The 20,446-nt window shown below is 37.9% G+C and overlaps 1 protein-coding gene across 2 annotated transcripts in view; it reads right to left on the bottom strand.

The window, feature by feature from the left end:
• Nucleotides 1–20,446, bottom strand: part of kiaa1549la (KIAA1549-like a) — a 96,258-nt gene that overhangs the window by 11,847 nt on the left and 63,965 nt on the right. For both annotated transcript variants that reach the window (XM_067502257.1, XM_067502258.1), the window contains 4 exons: nucleotides 15,301–15,491; nucleotides 6,552–6,697; nucleotides 1,986–2,110; nucleotides 366–586 (listed from right to left, as the gene is read on the bottom strand). In XM_067502257.1, the coding sequence (XP_067358358.1) occupies nucleotides 366–586; nucleotides 1,986–2,110; nucleotides 6,552–6,697; nucleotides 15,301–15,491 (683 nt within the window). The remainder of the gene's footprint in view (nucleotides 1–365; nucleotides 587–1,985; nucleotides 2,111–6,551; nucleotides 6,698–15,300; nucleotides 15,492–20,446) is intronic.

The raw sequence follows: 20,446 nt of genomic DNA, 5'->3' as shown, positions 1-20,446 counted from the left end.
TATGCTCTAAAGCTACAGATCACTAATAAATCTATAGGTCTTGATTAAAAATACAATTTATATAAAACATGATATTTATTCAACAAAAAAATAATCATGACAATAATTCCAAAAACAATTTCATAAGGATAAGACACATTGTGCCTACCTGGAGCAGTCTGTGGTAAAGCACTTAGGTAACTAGTTTACTGCTTGAATATTGATGAAATGAAATGGAACAAAAATAGAATCATGTCATACACTTTAATAATGAAATAGGGATCTGCTTTAATATTGAAGTCTTATCCTGTAATTCTGGGATTGACAAACCTTTTTTTATGACTGTGAGGATCAAGGAAGGGTTTGATTAAAAAGACGTTACATACCTCTTATGACATCCTGCAAACGACGCCCTCTTCTCTTCAGCGGTCATTGGTTCCTTGCCTCCAGTGTTGTGTCGACTGTGTCTGTTGTCACGATGACTGTAAGCGTGGCTGTTGCTCTCAGACAGGGAAAACTCTCCGTAGCCCTTTCTCCTGGCTTTCTGACGCAGTTTGTTCCTGTAGTGCTCGATGTCTGACTTTTGCTTCAGTCCACCATGGTTCACCTGCAAACATTAAATGTAAGTGCTCAGCTGACCCTTTACACTCAGAGGAACCAAACTTTTTTTTTGTTCATTCTTTCCAGTGCACATCACTCTTTTTTAACAAACATTCCCTCGAGTCATCAGTAATCAAAGACTGTTTCACACCCAAAACATGATATTTTCTGCTGAAGTACAATAATCAATGGCAGATTTACTGGAAATCCAGAAAGCCCCTGAATGAATTTTCTGGTCTTCTCATTAATAAATTAATTAAGATTAAGGTGGAATTGGAAGGAAAGTGAAGATAAAAGGTGACAGGCTGGATGGGAGAGAAAGTAACTAAAAGTGTGAGGTATTACAATGAGAGAGGAGGAATTGAGATTCTGGTAACAACATAACAGGCAAACTCATAAGAAATGATGATGATAATACTACAAGAGAGGAAGAGCAGGATAACAGCTCTTCCTGAGGAAGAGCTCCTCAACTGAGGAATGATGAATATTTTTATGTGTGATACAAATGAGATGTTAACTGACCTTTTAATTGTTACGATATCTTTTCATCCAACTTTACTGTCCATTTTCAGATTGGAGAAGGATTAATTCATACAAAATGCTTTTACTTTTCTATTTATTACTTCCAGTTTTTTAACATTTACCCTTTACTATTGGCTATTCGACTGTTTATCAATTACAATAAACCAATTCAACCATTTACCTACTAACCTTAGGTTTTCCACCCTAATTCATTTGTGTTTTTGTTTCATCCATATTAGTTTTAGCTATTACCAGAATTCTTTAACCACTTACCTTGAACGATATGTCTATTTATTAGCTTATCTAACTTTTCACTTTCTCAGTCATAACAACAGATACTGTGGTATTACAGCTGACATAATATTTGGACATACTGTAGAAAAAGGTTTATTGAGTTTATTAAAGAATTAATGACAGAAAGTTTTAACAATTTCAAACATGAACTTAAACCAAACATGCTACATGTGACTCACTCTGAGTCACACATGTATCTGTGTGACTAATGATGATGATATTCTAGCTATTACTGCAGACTCACGCCACAGCTGACCATGATAAAGTGTGAAAGTGTGTGTACAGTATATGGTGGGAAATATTGGGACTGATATAAGAACTGTCTATGTCTAATGCTGCTTTATAGGTTGCAAATTACAGTAGACCTGATGTATTAGGTATTGGGTAACACTAGGGATTAGAGTATGGACATAAACTGTGAAACAGTATAAATTGGCATTTGTATATGCAGGGAACGCTGACACAATGTTTTGTTCTTCTATCCATGCATGAATTCAACTAGAGATAAATTGAGAGAACTACCAACTCTCAAACACAGAAGAAGAAATTCACTCACAATGTATGCAGTACAATAGTGTACACAGACTCACTTCCCCATTGAGGACCACAGAGTCTTGGCTGTGGGACGAGGAGGAGGGGTAGGAGTAGGTTGGCTGGGCCGTCATGGGTTTAATGGTAATGAGACGTAGAGAGCCTGAATGGTCTTCATATGGGTCTGAAAAGAAGAGGAAGACAAGCTGGTTATTAAGCAGAGAGGGAGAGTCCTGCTGTGTTCAATGTTACACACAGCAACTGTGTTCTGTCCTCTGAGTGTAATTGTCATTTAGCCTATTAAACAAGTTTGAAGCACAGAGTAAACAAATCTATTTTAACATTTTAAGTATCAAAGGGGTATTCTGGTCCTAAAATTAGTTTCCTGCCTGATGATGAGCTCTCCTAATGGTACAGATGATGAGTTAGTCTCCCATTTCCAGTCACTTGTCAGCTGCTATATTAATAGGAAGAAGGGATGTGAGTTTGGGTGCGACCAGAGGTCCACAGTCATCTCATGTGTCTTATTACACTAAGCTTTAGGCTGTTTCTAGGCACCATGATACCAATTTTGACACAAGGTTCTTGTTCACTGAGTCATCATTATCCTTAATTATACAGTTTTTTTTTCAGCACCAAATTTGACCAGCATGAAGGGGTTGTGGCTGAAGGTCCAATCATTTCCTGATGCGTTTTCTTTTTTCCATGCCTAATTTGGCCATACTAAGCCACCAAGTACTCAAAATAATGAGCTTTTTTTAAATTTGACTCTAATGATTTACTTCTTTGAATACAGACATTATACATTACAAACTGTGTTAATGACCCATGGCTCAGAAATTCAAAACACAACTCTGTGCAGCTTGATGCTGTTTCCCCTAATGAGAAAGCAGATGTGTGTTGCGTATCCTCTGCTTTTTACAGTACATGCAGCTCTTTGTATTTATATGTGTACACAGCAGCAGATGGACAGTGTTGTGTTGTACAGGGTCCACTGTGACTCACTGCTTGCCTGACATCATATGGCAGACTGCATCGTTGTAGGGCCATTAACTTAACTCCAAACCCACACTGCCACCATTCATGGCGGCTGAAGCTCAGTCTACTTTATTTGTTGCTGTTCCTGCATGGCCTATCAGAGTGTGACGAATAGGGTCAGGACAGGTGGTACAGTATCAAGAGGAGGGGAGGCTATGAACCCACTCAGAGACCACGACAGTACGTGTAGAAAATATGTGCTCTGAATACAGACTCCTGCCATTGAAGTGCTGCCACAATATTCTACTATGATCACAGCAAATGATGAATACTGGCCTGTCGTGTCAATCAAAGATTGTTCCTGAGATGACTGAGTGGTGTTAGAACACACTATCCCAACAGTATCTGCCTTTCTTGGTTGGCACAAAATACATGTTTGTATTACAGAAAAATACAAACCAATTCCAGCAACTGTTACAAAGGACACTGTGTTTAAAGAATTTCTAGCCACACTACCAACAAGGCTATTTTATTTATTTATAGATTTCTTTCTGTAAATACTATGCATATTAAGTACAAGCTACTTGTAGATAGACCAGTGTCTATAATTAAATCGCTGTGTTTGTGTTTCTCTCTCATTCTTTCTGTTTATCTACACGTTCAGTTAATGGAGGTGAGTTTTCTATTGTTAACTGTTGTTAACTGCTAAAGGTCCCTGTAGTAAAAAAAAAAAAACTTATAAAACATTTTTCAATTGCAACCTTCTCTTAAACCAACCTATTTTTAGAGTTCTGTACTTCATCTTAAAGAACATGAGTGATGGAGCATCACGCGATGAAGAGACTTGCACGGTCCATGTCCAACTTAAGCATAACTAACCCTATCCACACTTTATATTTACTGGCTGATTTACTGATTTCCACAAGAATCTATGAATGATCTTTTGTCAAAGTTATTATCATGTTCATACTACATTAATCCTCAATAATAATAGTTGGAAAATGAATTGGCAAATGAAAAAGACTAAGATAGTTATTTATGGAATACTTTCCATCTACACACACCAGTCATATGCACTTCATTTAACCAATTCCTTCACTGGTGTCAAAGAATATGATGTATGCTACCTTTGGTGATATTGGTGACACTATTGATCTACAGCAGGCCTTAAAGAAGAGACACTTCTGTAAATGAAAACCTAGATAAAAACCAATAATGGATACCACTTTCCCATCTGCACCGAGCCAAGAGTTTTTCAACCGTTTTACATCAGGACTCAGCTTGCAGAGAAGAAATTCAGGAACATAACTCCCTTAAAACTATACAATCTGTCTTTTTTTTCCATTTTTAATTGTGTAAAGAATAATCAGTTTTTATTGCTGAGCGTTGAAGGTGCCACACTAGCTGTTTATGTCTGCTTCCAGTCTTAATGCTAAGCTAAGCTAAGCAGCTTCTAAATCCACAGTAGCTTCACTTAACATACACATGCGTGTGTTTTCTTAGTCTTGGCAGGAAAGCAAATCTGCTATTTTCCTAAAATGTCAACATCCTAACAAATGCAGAAGAAACATCTTTGGCCACATATCAGTACAATGTTGTGTTCCTGAAGCTGTCTTACCGTAAAAGCAGTTATATCTGATTATGGCTAACAGAAACATTTTTTTTATTCAAGTGTTGAATTTCATCTTTCTGTAATATATTTGATTGTATTTTATAAGATGCTGTGTGCAACCATTGTTTCCTTCAGAATTACACATCTGAGCTGACTTATTCTCTTATTAATCTTCAATTTCCTTTAACAGAGAAAACAATTTAGTCTGTTCTCCTTCCGTTTTTTTCCTATAAATACTACTTCAGTTGATTTTTGGCCCATAATGTAGTACAGTAATGAGAAAAAAAAACAATTACTCATCTTCTCCTCTGCTTCTCCACAAATTACAGTGAACATTATTTTGCTCATGGAAAAGAGATCGAGTCACGTTGCCGTAGAAGCAGCAGCAAGCACTTCTGATCTACATATCGCAGATGCAGTACATTTACTGTCATCATTGACAACAAGCACTGTGGATGAAATCATGTGCAGCCTATAATCTGTAGAGGTCTGCATAAGAATCTTTTTCTTTCTTTTTAGTGTAAAGTCTCCTACAACGCAATACCCACAGTGCAACTCAATCACTGACAGTTTAGTTAGACAGTCTGTACAGTAGTCTGACATATCAAGCCTATTGTTGTGCCATTGTTTCAGTAAATATCTACAGTGTAGCTGGCTGTGCAGCCCATTGGACTGTACTTCTGTAACAAATGAGTCCATACAGTATGTTATTTGTGCCCACAGGGGTATTAGGACCAACACTAAGATCTTATGTACAGTATAGTATCTATGACAGTAGTTGGGTGATGTGCGTGAGGAGGTTAGGGTGGACGCTGGATGTTGGAAATACATCACCTTGCAACTGAAATGTAAACTAGTATCAACAATATATTTAATAATAAATTAATAATAAAAGCAGTTAAAGTTTATGATGGCCTATGAGACCTGGGTTTTTATAAACATTACTGCTAATATGCCAGAACCAAATAAAGAGTTTGGGGGAAAAGTAAATTCTTTACTCAGAACTACAGTGCGTGTAATGTTTTTAATTGCTACACAGTTTTTATGTTCTCCTGGGAAGAGGTTCCGTCTGAGTGTCACAGGTTTAACAGTTAGTCATTTGCCAATACACAAACCATATGCTGTGGGTTGTATGGTTCTGAATCACACCTAATGTGACAGTGTGCTGTCATATCTCTCGTTCCACCTAGCTTCTATAATTCTACTCAAATTAATTTGATGATTAAGAATTATTGAATGACTGGGTTTTAACTTATATTTATAAACCTTCAAGTCCTGGAATGAGTTAAGGCAAATAAAACACCTGAAATACTGAAAGAAAAAAATCTCAAATGTCTCTTTTGATTCGAGTAGTACGCTGGTATCCACTGAAGGTGAACGTGTGTGTGTATGTGTGTTTCTGAATGTATTGAAAGCAGAGTGAGGACCGGTTTGAGCAGACTGAGGTTGAGAGCATGAGGTTGGTCCCTATGTTCTCTCACTCTTTTAAGACTTTGTTGGGTTTAGGTTAGGGTTAGGGTCAATGTTCTGCATTTAGTTGGAATAGTTAGGGTTAGGATAAGGGTTAGGGAATGCATTATGTCTAGCAATGTTTTCAATTTGACAGCCATACAAGTCTGTGTGTGTGTGTGTGTGTGAGTAAAAAGACACATGAGAGTATGCGTCGTCACTGACAGTTACATGATGCAGCAGGAGGCTGAGTCACTCTGTGTATGAGTGTGTTCACTTATTTTGCTCATGTGCACTTCATTAGCTCATATTAAGTGTCCTTTGGTGTGTACATGAGTTATGCAAGTGTGTGTTTTAATACACGGTCATCAGCAGTTTCTTTTTACTGCAGTGGCATGTTACTATTTAAACACAAAGAAAAGGTGAGACAGCTTTTTCTCTGTTATCATTTGTGTATCCATCATTTGTCCTTCTTCTCCTTTACCTCTCTATCTCTCCAATTCTCATTCTTTACTTTTTCCCTCTTTTAACTCTACTCCACCCTCCCTACCTCCCTTCCATCCTCCCTCCTCCTCCTCCTGCTCACCCTTGGTGCTCCTCTTGTGCAGGTCATCCTTGCCATTCTTGGTGCTGCTGCCAGTGGTTGTCCTTCGGGCTGATGAGTTCTTGCTGGTATTCAGCTTCCCGGATCCATTACTTGACACTGAGCCGTCCTCCTCACTTGGCAACCGCCTGTAGTAGCCATGGCAACAGAGAGGTGAAGAAGAGAAGAGGAAGAGAGGCTTGTAAGTCTAGGCATGTGCACAAACAGGGCATCTTCAGGACATCTTATAAAACTATATAAATTTTATAAGAACAACATTCATAAAGCATTTAAGAAAATTTAATAGTGTACTATTCTGTATGTGAGTGCTTGAGAAACAATGGAAATGTAACTACAACCTATGGAATTTATTTAGTATGTGAAGTTAAAAAAAAAACAACAACAACCATAAACCATCCTAAAATAACAGGATCCTAAAATTAATTTAATTCCAAATTTGTCTGAATACTGTACTTTTACTGTGTATATGGTGCATGTTATGTAAGATTCTTATTTCCACATTAAAATAAATTCATTATTTTCCTCAATGTTCTACAAATAAAACCCCATAATGACAACATGAAAGGAATTTGTTTGAAATCTTTGCAAATTTATTAGAAATATAAAATGAAAAAAATCACATTTACATAAGTATTCACAGCTTTTGCTTAATACTTTGTTGAAAAACCTTTAGCACCAATTACAGCTTTGAGTCTTTTGGAGCATGATGCCACTCTACCATACAGGCCTGATTGGTGAAGTGCTAAAGAGATGGTTGTTCTTCTGGAAGGTTCTCGTATCTCCACTGAGAAATGCTGGAGCTCTTTCAGAGTAACCATCAGGTTCTTGGTCACCTCCCTGACTAAGGCCCTTCTCTCTTGATCGCTCAGTTTGGCTGAGCCCGCTCTAGGAAGGGTCCCGTGGTTCCAAACTTCTTCCATTTACAGATGATGGAGGCCGGTGCTAATTATGATCCTGCAGACATTTCTCTGTACCTTTCCTCACATCTGTTCTTCAAATTATTCCCGTCTCGAAAGGTCTACAGATTCCCTATACTTCATGGCTCGGTTTGTGCTCTCGCATGCACTGTTAACTGTGGGACCTTAAATGGACAGGTGTTTGCATTTCCAAATCATGTCCAGTCAATTGTATTTCCCACAGGTGGACTACAATCAAGTTGTAGAAACATCTCAAGGATAATTAGTGGAAACAGGATGCACCAGAGCTCAATTCTGAGGGCCATGCCAAAGGCCATGAATACTTATGTGCATGTGATTTCAAACTCTTTCATGTTGATAATATGGGGCATTATTTGTAGAATAAGGGTGTAACATAGCAAAATGTGTAAAAAGTTAAGCGCTGAGATTACTTTCTGGATGCACTGTAGCACCTGTAGATCAGACGTCACAAACCCTGATCTTCACAGTTATAGATCCAAGAATACAGAAAAAAAAACACGTAAGACCAATAAGTTATGTACACGAGCAGTATAAAAAGGGAAAAGAGTCCACAGATTTTCAGTTTAAAAAGTTTTAGAGTTTAGAATACACAACTTCAAAAATATCCTTTTAATTGTGGAGCACCAACAAGCCCTGATCAGAAGACGGTAAATCTGAGGTAAAACTCAGATGAGATCAAAAAAGGAATTTTTAAACTGAATTTACAAAAGTCACGTAAAATAGAAAGTTAAGTCATATTTTGACTGTTAGAAGAGATGTATAATTATAAATTACCTGTATAACAGTGATAAGATTCACCTTCAAATCTACTTATTAACTCAGAACAGTACCTTTTGCACACCACATGACTGCGGTGCACGTGAAAACATATGATGCATTACAAACAGCTTATAGCGGTTAAATCTGTGAGGTGGGGATTGGGGTTCTTCATTTAGGCCACAAAACTGTCTGCAGTCACGCTGTATCCGGTCAAGTACTCTGAGATGTGATCACAGAACTCTAACGCTGTAATTTGGGCAGTAGCAGTCAGGTAATATTGAAATTCAAATAATGTGATTTAAGAAAATTACAATACTCAAGGCTTTTAGTGTGAGCAAACACTAAGTAGCCTTATAGTTCATTTGGAGGTTTGTTTTTCATATGTACCTTAAATAGCGCCGTCATAAAACACTGTTCTTGATTGTGCTTTCTTGATTTGGTGTTGTTTGGCCACAATAAAACACCTTACTAGTGAAAAAAATGGACAAGCTATTCTTGTTCCCTTTGAGTTAATTTAAAATGTGTGTATATTCAGTGTAAATGAAATAAAAAACAAAAAAACTTTTTTATAAAAAAATGCTACTTCCAAGATTTGTGTCCAGGGGCAATGGATAATTATAGATACATTCTGATTCTGCTAGAGAGGCTGAAAGGAGATCAACCAAATGCTGAGGTGGGTGAGGCTGATGTGCCACCTCTGGTCACCCCTGTGGTCTTATCTCTGGTGCTAAAACGATGACGTGATTGAAGTGATTCATTAAAAACAAAACCTATTAACTAGGGGTCGAAGTCGAAAACAACCATGGATGCTGTTTTCTTTCTTTAAATGCTGTTATCTCATGATAGTTTTATAATTATCTTTTTTTTTTGGGGGGGGGGGGGGGGGGGATAACAACCTTGTTTTCTCGTGATAATTAAATAATTTCTCTCGTTATCTCAAGATAACAAAACTCTTTTTTGCGAGAAAAAGATAGTTTGCCAAGTCATTGGCTTCCATAGATCTTTAACTAACTCCTTGTCCTTCAGTGTTTGCATACTAAAAAAGTGACTTTTTTATGGTTCAACTGTTTTTATCTGCAATCACTCAATTGTTAACTGGCGTTAACTGAAGCGATTTGCTAAGCTTGTATCATACACAAGAACATGCATCTGTTTATTGTTTAAAATGTATTTAAAGGTAGAGCTGATTTAAACTACTTTATATACTGACAGGCAAATGACCAATGAACATAAAAAATCTATAGAACTACTAATTATAATTTATAAACTGATTTATACTTTGTATAAAGACTATATCTGAAAAGTAACTCACGCTGGTAAATAAATAGCAGAGTAAATAGTACAGCATTTTCCTGGAAAGTGGAAAATACTACAACTACTCTAAAAACTACTTCTACTTTAGTACTTGAACAAATTTACTTTACAGTAATGTGTAGCCTAAATGGAAGCTAAATTGATAGAAGCTGAATCAAACGGAATTGAAACGACCCTGAATCTTTCTGGGCCATATCGATACACACCTCTACTGTTCACTACTCAAACCATATAATTCCTGTACGATAGAGTACAGGTCTGTCATATTTTAAAATAATAATACATAATTTGCATGTATTAATGATTGCAGTTGCACAATCCAGACTTTGTTGGACAGGATGATCAATAGCCAAAGGCCATAATGGAGACAGTTCAGTTTACGTACTGTATATGTCTCTCTCGCTCTTTATAGGGGTCAGAATACACATATCATCACAACTACCCTTATACTAAAGCCAACTCCAACGTTAATCCTAAAACCATGTTTTAATTTTCATGGAGCCAAAATTGCCCTCAGAATTATAGTAAGGAACTAAAATGTATCCAAACATCTAAAGACACATACACGCATGCATGCAAGGTGTAAAGTAAATCCAGAGGAGTCAATTAAGTTGTGCAAATTGTGAATATTTAAAACCTTCATCCTCTATGTTCCTGACTTACTTACACCAGGCACGTAAACAACACACAAACGCACACACACGCTAACAGCCTTGAGGCATGTAAGCCACAGCCTCTACACAACATGACAGGCCTGTCTACAGGTGTTGTGAGATGCACAGATCAGCAAGACTGGACATTACAGAGCCAAAGGCGAGGCTAACATGCTGTCTGTGTGAACACATACACACACGCGCGCGCGCACACACACGTCCAGAATGTGTTACCAGTGCAGTGGTCTGCAGGCTGGCAAAGTCACAGTAAAACCTGTGTGGTATTAAGCAAAAAGCCTGAGGGAAGGAGGGAGAAATGTGGTGTGTGTTCCATATAAATCTGTCTGGGAAGGTCAAAGAACGAAGCAGCAGAATCAATAATCACACTGCTGGAAAGTCATGTTCATCTCCCTGCCTCTCTTATTTCTTTGTGCCTCAACACTGTAGCTCTCTGGAGGATGCAGAATGCAGAATAAATACTCTTCCTGTAAACTGCTCCTTCCATCTTCCCTTGTGGTTAGCATTCGGTCTACAACTGTCTCCCTCCTCAGATGAGGGAACAATCTTCAGCTCAAATGACTGTTCCTGTTTATCACTGATGTGTTTTATAGTACATGAAGACAAATTATGAAATTCTCTGTGTACTTCATTGCAATTTTTTAGTATTATTTAACTTGTACACACAGCAGTGGTTCAGTTTGTAGAGTGGCCGACTACCGACCATAGGGTCAAAGGTTCGCGCCCCTCTCTTCCTGACCACATGTCGAAGTGTCCCTGGACAAGACACTGAACCCCCAACAGCCCATCCCAATCCCCCCCCCCCCGTGCAGTGCTGGTCCCAACCCCGGTAGAAACTGGGGACTGTTGCGTCAGGAGGGGCATCTGGCGTAAAAACTGTGCCAAATCAAGATGCGGACAAATGATCCGCTGTGGTGACCCTGAACTCATGGAATAAGCTGAAAGGACAAAAACAAATAAATAAACTAACTTGTACATCTAAGAATACGATATTTTACAGTGTGTGCAGCATTACATTCTGTCAGAACATCTACAGTATGTCTGCATCATTTTCTTTGAAAAGTGGGCAGGTATTATGTATATTATTCCATTATCATTGTCCATTTCATTTGTTTGATATTTATACATTTTTAGTTTTAGGGCTGTACATCATAGACATAACAAGATAAACACGATAATTACATGTAATGTCATAGTTTTTTTGTTGTCATTATATTTATTTTTATTTCAATTGATATTTAAATTATTATTTGTTACTGATAGCACAATGAAATACATTTTAATTTTCAGATTTTACAAAAACACAAACTGTTGCCACTGTGAGCATGTCATGTTTGGTTCCACTGCATCAAAGTAAAGTTTCAAAGATAGGCTGCAGATATTAGTCTGTATGATTTAAGACACAGCTCAAATCTCATTTCAGTCTTTTGCCTTCAGTGTACTGAGCCTCTTTGTGCCTGGGTACTTGAAGTCTTTAGAAGTCTTGTTTTCTGTGCAGTTATCACTATAAAGAACAAAAATAATGGCATACATTATTGCATTTTTGTGGATTTTCTCCTCTCGTCCCTCTGATCTCCATACTGCACTAGTTAAAGCGTGAGATACTGCCTCATTTTCTAATTAGTGTCCACCCAGGTGGAAGAATAACCTATTGTCCTTCTTTGAAAATTGGTTCAGTATAACATATACGTGTGTGCATACTGTATGGTTGGTAAAGCTGAGAATTGTGCTATGGCAGCTCTTTACATGTCATCATTGTTGCACTAATTGGCTCCCTCTGGCATGACTATAGTAAAACCAGGGTTATAAACATATACACAAGTTCATCAGAGAAGCAAATCACTCATCCCATCACCATTCCTTTTTATTTAGTGATGTGTAAATATTAAGCTCTGTCTTGTGCGAAGACATAATGCATATCATTTATGACTCCGAATTTCCTTAAGGCAAGATGTCACTGCTAAATGTGGGTGTGTGTGTGAGGGTCAAGCTTGTAGTAGAGAAATGTTTAGAAAAGTGTTTAAAAATGTTTTTTTTTTATGATTCTGTTTGAAACGCTTTCAGCGTTTAAGCTCCCAACAGATTATAACTCACAGTTCAACTGGGTGTAAGACTGTTTTGCACATTTTGGTGAACACGTTTAATGCTGTTATTCAGACAGATGTTTACAAAGCATTTTTGTGGCTTGTGCATAAAAAGAGGGGACAATAACCCAACAGTACAGGAAGACATATATATTAGAACATGGAAAAACATTTAACACTAAATTCAATGCCAAGCCAAGACATTACTTACATTATTTTACTTACATAAAAATATAGTGCATCCTGTCAGAAGTGTGAGGCACTATATGTGTTCTTAAGCACAAACTAAGAAAAAGGACAGTATACTTCTAACAATGACCCCTAAATTCCTCAGATATTCTTGACTATTTCTGATGTAGATGTAGAAGGTCTGATTTGACCTTCTCTTACCCTGTTATTTTTCTAGGTCAGAGGGACCTCAGCTTTATTTCTTTTAGAATAAAATATAAATTATTTTACCTACATTTTCTTGTAGATAATAATCTGTGCCCTACCTAATGGATTTTTCTTTCCCCTGGAAAGTTTGTCAGGGGTGTGTAATTTGGCAGCAAGAAACCATCCATTTTCATGTCTCCCACATATTTTAAAATGCGTGGGCGAGAGCAGAGACTTGACATTCATTAGTGTGCCGAACGTATAAATTCCAGTGCTGGTAATTTTTGCTAATGAGAGGACAACGTTTCTTACTGAAAATGACATTCGTACATAATTTATTTAAGTGGAGATTCCCTCGGACCTAACCAATTGGATCTGGGTTTGTAATGTCCAAATTTAGAGGCTAAAACGCAGCCACTACAGGGATAAATGTAAAGCCAAATTATACTCACCACCTGTTTATAAAACAATTCTGTCTGTATTTAGTGGGATTTCCCACTATAAACTTATTATTGCTGATTTTAACAGAAACTTCATTATAGTGCTGATTGTAGAGTTCCCCTTTTCCTAAATTAGTTATTAATCTCAGTTTTTTTTCATCTAAAATTGCAGGGGTCAAAACTTAAGTGCATTTTTTCCCAAGCCTTGATTAGAGCTTGTTTACATGTACTGTATTTAGGTAGAACTCATTTACATTCTTCTTCTTGTGCACAGGAAACCTTCCAGTTCATAGAAATGTGTCAGATCCTGGCTCAGAAAGGTGTTAGGCTATTCTTCAGACAGAGTCAAACTGTTACAATCAGCAGTTTGAAAACCCACAGTAGTACTTTACTACATCCTAATTTTCTGCTGTCGTCTCAGACCAGCTCCTTGTTAACACTGGACTTATCTTCAGATCACATCAATCTGTCAGAGTCTGCTCTGTTTACCATTGGCTTCTCTCTGGCTTAAACTGCAATGCAAAAACAAACAGTGGTGTTGCTGAAAAGCCCGGGATTTTATCACTGGCTTGTTCACTAACTGAAACAGCTGCTCCAGAACTTTATGAGTCCCCCTTTCACAAGGCTTCCAGATGGAAACTGTTTGGCTGATGATAAAAGTCAAAATGTAATTAATAGGTATAACTTTTAAAAGCACTAACAAACAATAGTTTCTAAAGCAGATGCACATAACAGGTGTTTGTTGGAGTGGTATTAATTTTGTTTAACAGCTTAATTATTCTAACAAATGATTGTTATTTTGAAAGATTGACTTGACAAAAACAGAGAATTGCGATTTCTTTGAACTCTACAAAGTTTTTAATTAAAGTCATTTGATTTGCACTGCCTTGGTTTTGTCTCGCCAATGTCATGAAACATTTAGTTGCAGCAGGCTGCTGATTCAGGAATGCTGTACAGTAGCCATTTAGATTCTCAATATTTAGTCAGTTCATCCAAATGAAGTCCGTAGTAAATCGGATCTGATGTTTTTGGCAATGTGAGAACTGTTCTGCCAGGAAAGACGCTGGTCATCTTAGCATCCCGAAGCCCAGCTGAGGACAGACTGCTCAGCGTCCCACCATCACCCCAAGGGAGAACAGTCTGGTCTCAGCAAGCCATGCGGTAATTTACTGCTGCCTTTGTTGTCCGCAGTGTTTACATGAATGTTATAATTCATTTTGGAAGAGAAAAGCTTGAGTTAGAGTTGAATGTGAGCCTGAAGGGGAAAGCTATAAATTCATGTTTTATTGGGTATTACCAAAGTATGCAAACTTCCCACAGATCAATACAGGAGTACATAGATGTATACCAAACATCAGCAGGCTTGAATCCCTTTAAGAACAGAAAAAAGCTCTCAGGGTAGTTCCCCATTCCCTACAACCACAAACTTCTGTTGAAATGATGTCCTCTGGCTTATACTTACACATTTACACTAATGCTAAAATGAAAAAAATAGAATTAGAAAGTGTCTATACGCCCCAAAAGAGTGGAAGTTTGGCTTATGATTTATTAGGTGATCAGAAATAACCAATGAACCCTCATGTTCCTCCATGTCAGTTGAGTGTGTCAACATTTAACTATTTGCTACAGTAAGTGTAATTAGTGGTTATGTGTAATTTAAAGGTTTAAATTGCCATTCGTTAATGAGTCAAATGTGTACTGTTCAGCTTATTATGAAGCATATATGTGAATTCAATTTGTCCCAAAGTTTAAAAAAAAAAAATTGTAATTATTTGTCTGTTTTTTGACTTCTGGAGCGATTACTTTTTCCAGAAACACTGCTTTTTCTGAGGAAAAGTACTGAACCAAAGTTCAGAGCAGGTCAACTTGTTTTTTTATATGAACCATTTGTGCAGGCAATGTTTCTATGTTTAGCATAGTAACATTTGCTGACTGCAAATTTAATGGAAATCCAATAAATATTTGCTGCAATATTTCATTATGTACTAAGGTCTGACAACTGACAAGCTCGCAGTGTCATCACCAGGGACAAAGCACTAGCACAGCACACATGTTGTATACAAAAAATACATTGCATCATACATATATCAATAATAACCCAGAAGAGTAGATACAATAGAGCATATGAATGAGTAGATTAACAGTCTTACCCTCCTTTGTGTATGTCAGCAGATGGTGGCCTCTTACTCGCAGTCCCGTCCTGGTGGACCTTCTTATCCAAAGACAGCGACAGTGGAGCATCTCGAACAGGCAAACCCAACACCAATGTCTCCTTAGTTACAGAGATGGCCTCATCAGTTCGCCCCATGTGCTTCTTGGCATAATCAAAGCCCTGGACAGGCTGGCAGGTAAAGGATAACACATAGCGAGGGTCAGAAACACTGAAATTGCAATTATTGAAAATAAGGCTAAAATGTCCTATTTTTTAACTTGTAGTTCATTGTAGAATAATAGAGAAAAGACTTCCTCAGGGTCTTTTTTTCTAGGAAAATGTTTTGTTTTTAGTTTACAGATTAGATTGATGGACCGAAGGCAATTTGAGGCAATAAAACAAAACTGTGATTTCCAAGACACAAAGCACATGCAAATATCAGAAAAAGCATGGATAGTACTAAAAACTCCAGTTTTTCACCTTTATTACTCAGAACAGGCTCATGAGAGAGAATTACTCTAAGTCATTTTAATTATAACCCACAATGACAAATGCTTGATATAGCAGCCACAAAATATAAAGCACTCAGACCATGATTTATGGTTGGAAGGAGAAAAACAAACCACCTCTAATGATGGTAGCAGCATTTCAAAATGGTGTGGAGTCAAAAACTGAATTTAAAAACCATCCATGGATGTGACAGCAAAGCAAACCATGGTTTATGTTGTATACTGTGATTATTTATTTATTAATTTATTTGTCCTTTTGGCTTATCCTGTGAGTTCAGGGTCGCCACAGCGGATCATTGTCCGCATCATGATTTGGCACAGTTTTTATGCCGGATGCCCTTCCTGACGCAACCCTCCCCAATTTCTACCAGGCTTGGACTGGCACTGCACAGCTGGGGAGGGGAATGGGCTGTTAGGCGTTCAGTGTCTTGCCCAGAGACACACATATAGCCAGGGCCGGGGATCAAACCACTTACCCTGTGGTCCGTGGATAACTGCCTTTACCAACTGAGCTAAAGCCGCCCCTATGTTCTATACTGTGATTATTATATGTAAAAAGCTGTTTAATCACCATAAATCACAAATTGCAGTTAGAGGAATGTGTCCGATTAACCTGTAGATTCACAGTATTCACATCAATCCTAGTATCAGGTACAGCTGCCCTCAGAAGCGACTCTAACTCTAAACTATGTCTCAAACTCATAACATCGAACCCTTAGCCGTTTTAGATTGATTGAAGGTTGGAGCTGATCCCACCTGACACTTGGCGCTGGACAGGAAACACAGAAGGATTTCATTCAGGATAATTTTTTTCTACATGGGGAAACTATTTCAAAATTTAATAATTTAAATATATATTTGTCGTAATGTTTCTTAGCATGTTACATGTAATTTGCTGTATTTACAGTACTTAGGTACTTAAGTCTTTTTTTAACTTCAAATCATCCTGGAACAAAATTTTGTGGATGTGTGGAGATTTTCAGCCTGAACTGACACTTCAGACAAACTAACAAACTAGCATAAAGAAAATCCTCCAGATGTGCATTACTTTCATTTCAGATAAAGGTAATTGGCTGCAATTCCCTCTCCAGTTTTTTCATCAGACTCCAAACACCATAGTTGGCATACTGAAAAAGGTAAAAAAAAAATAAACCCATAATGAATATTAACAGCACCTTTCAGGGGTCAGGGGTTTTGGTTTAAAGAGACAGAAGATTAAAAAGGCAGTAGAAGATGTGTTCTGCTAAAGCCTCCCGGGCCTGGACATGTTCTCTGTATCACTAAATGCCTTTCAATTTACGGAATAGAAAAAAAGACCCTTTTTACGTTACACAACAAACCAGACGAAACCCTGATTTTTTTCCTCCCCTTTTTCTATTTTAAGCAGCTCTAAAATGGGACACGTAATGTATTTGATGATGCATGCTGAATGCAGAGTGCATGTAAGGTTGGTTGCGTGGGCATCCGGCTGACGGCATTGTTAATAATTCATCAGTCATACACACCACTGTGCCATCAGCTAGCTAAAACACACATGGTCATAGATGAGTGTTGGGAAATACACAGAGAAAGAGAGAGAGTGGGGACAGGTCTTTCATTATGGCATAAATATATGGATTTAGTGTGTGTGTGTGTTTGTGTGTCTGTGTCTGTGTGCATGTGCACACATTTTCCGTGCAAGATGTATGGAGAGTGCAAACATTCATTTCCCTATGGCCTCATGTTGTTCACAGGCTGAGGGTGACTTTTACTGTGTCTGATTTTATGATGAGGTGAAAAAAAGGGTAGCAGTCAACAGAGGAAGTGAATTAAATGTGCTGTTCCAAATTTATCCTTTCTCTTATATGCATTATGCATATGGATTAGTGAGGCGCAAACATGGTGTCAGAGGTGTTGAACTGAGAGTGACAACCTGATACACTCTTCACATTGACAGTTAAAGATGCGTCATTCAGTGGATGATGGGTGAGGGCTCTCATGCATGGAGACAGTATAGATTCTCAGAAATGACAGGGCCGAGGGCTGTAACCTTGAAAAGTGTTCCTGACATTTCACAACTGGTATTTTACTGCACTGGCTCAAGGTCTTTCTCTTTCTTGGTTTTCTTTCTCTCCTTTCACAATCCTTCCTTCCTTCCTAATAGCCTCTGTCTCTTCTTTCTTTCTAATGCCCATTCTCTTTCCATACCACTGCCACCCTCTCTTCCTATGTCCACTAACAGCCTGTTGACTTAACAAATGGACATCTTTCATCTTGTGTGAGTGGCTCATTTAAATGAAAACTGTGGCTACGGACATGTGGTACGGCACAAGCCTCAGATCAGTGTCAGAGGTAAATGATGGTTTTCCCACATCCGTTTCCAACTGTGATGAAGTAAAAGATAGGAGAGACAAGAAAAAAAGATGTCAAAGCAGAGTCCAACCATTTCTTCGACTGAGAGATATCATGCAAAGTGAGTGCAAGCATGACCCCGCTGCATTACCAAATTATCCACACTTATTTTCCTTGCTCACAATATTAAGCCTAAGCTTCTCCTCTTGTCTAATTTTAACTCAGAGCAAAAGCCAACAGCAGCTTGATGAGGTACAGCAGATGGACGAGATTCAGTATGCTCTATTCCCCCTGCGGCCATATTGATTTAAATTCAGCTGCAGTAGGGTGGATGGCATAAGCACACCACAGAGCTGCACGCAAAACAACATCCTGAAGAGATTCAAAGGGTTTACATTCAAAAAGTAAAATAAGACACACAGCAGGGTAGACTGGGCTCTACATCACCACAGTGCTGCACCGGTTAGATAAACTCCACCTGGAGCAGAATGAGTTAGATGGAGCAAAATGCAAAATACCATAGTTTAGTTGAGTTTATTATTCTGCACATAAAAAGAGCACAAAACAAATGTGGCAAGAGGGGTCAAGAAGCCCCAGGTGTTTCAAATTAAGTAAAATGAAACAAAAATCATTAGTCATTAAAAACTAAACAAACAACAAAACTCTAGTTTAACATACTGGTACTAAACACATAATAACCAACTAATGATAATGAACTTAATGTACTGACAACTACTTTTTAATACTCCCTACTATTATTCAAGTCATGATGTCAAAGAAAATACAGTTAATGGATGATTTTATAAAAAGGAAGATGAAAATTAATTGTCTGTCTAGTATTATGAAAATGAACCTGACAATTAAATATAAAGATCAGATTTAGATTTAAAAAACACTACAAGAAGATAGGAGAGCATGTCGTATGAACATGTACATATGGTATTTGAACAAACATATCTAATTATATTACTAGTTACTAGTTATTATATTACTGAATTACTGAGTATTACATTTTCTAAACAGTGGAGCGGAAGGCTCTTTAGCATTTGAAGACTTTGCTAAACCTCGAGTGCATTAAATGACAGTCACTGCATTGCACTTTCATTGAACACCTTAAAAATGAAAAATGGATTGCTTCTACTTTTGCTGATTCCACCTCTTTTTTACTTCACAACGAAGCTAGGTATCTGAGTTTTTCATGCCTGTACAAGAAGGCACAGAGGGAGTAAAAGGCATTTTGAAGAATGTTTGAGCTGCACAGGAGATGTATGGAGGGATGAAGTGACCCAGACTCTGCAGAGCTGCTCTTTAATGCTTAAACACATATGCAGATCTAATATAAACCACTGTATTGATCAGCAGCATTAACTTGTCTTGCGTGATGACACACACACACGCACGCACACACGCACACGCACATACACACAGTAGATCACTCTATGTAGACGATTATTCTGCTTAGGTCTGGTTAGTATTCATATGACTCTAAACAGAGTACAAAAACAGCGGAGGAGAGCTTTACACCTGAGAATAATGTGTGATTTGTATTGTGCTACCTGGGATTAGGAAAACCTCTTGTTAGTGCAGGGTTTACACAGAATGCATTAAGCCCAGACTTGGGAAATCGGCTACGGGTCTTTCAGAACTAGCTCATATGATGAGTTTGTCTGCATGAATATCTAAACTATTTACACCTGATCCAAACAGACACATTTCATGTCAGAGTAAGGGCTTTGATATACTTGCTGTTTACAACACATACATGCAGACAAAGGTAGTATCATTGTTTATCAACTTCTTTGAGAACTTTGTGTACTATATGTCTTTGTGTACTATAGGATTAAAAAGCTTAGTCACGATGGGCAGACTCGGGCCTAATCATCCTTGGCGAGGAGTTCTTCCCCATGAACTTTCACCATAACATGAACAGAAGCCATGGCAGCATTCAAGTTAGTGTTAAGATCCGGGCAGAGAAAACGACAACAGTTAAATAAATGGTAGCTGTGGAAAAGCTCAATTAGTTTTCTCCAACACGTTCTACTATTGTTGTGTTAGCTGCTGCCAAGATCCTTTGATAGTGCCCCACTGGCCATATGCAGAATTGCACAATCAATGCTCCAAAGCAACACAGGGTACGTGATATTGTGAAATTGTACACGTAGTTAAAAGCAACTATATCCCTGGCCGAATACCCATGGCCTTTACAGATAGACAGGGAACATGGTATAATTTAAACATGGGAATAATGGGGCACATTATTAAACAGTCTCATGTTTATAGTGATGCACTCGACTGTTGACGTAA

This window comes from Channa argus, chromosome 4 (genome assembly GCF_033026475.1).
Source record: "Channa argus isolate prfri chromosome 4, Channa argus male v1.0, whole genome shotgun sequence".
Classification (NCBI taxonomy): domain Eukaryota; kingdom Metazoa; phylum Chordata; class Actinopteri; order Anabantiformes; family Channidae; genus Channa; species Channa argus.
This window is presented reverse-complemented; position numbering and strand designations above follow the sequence as displayed.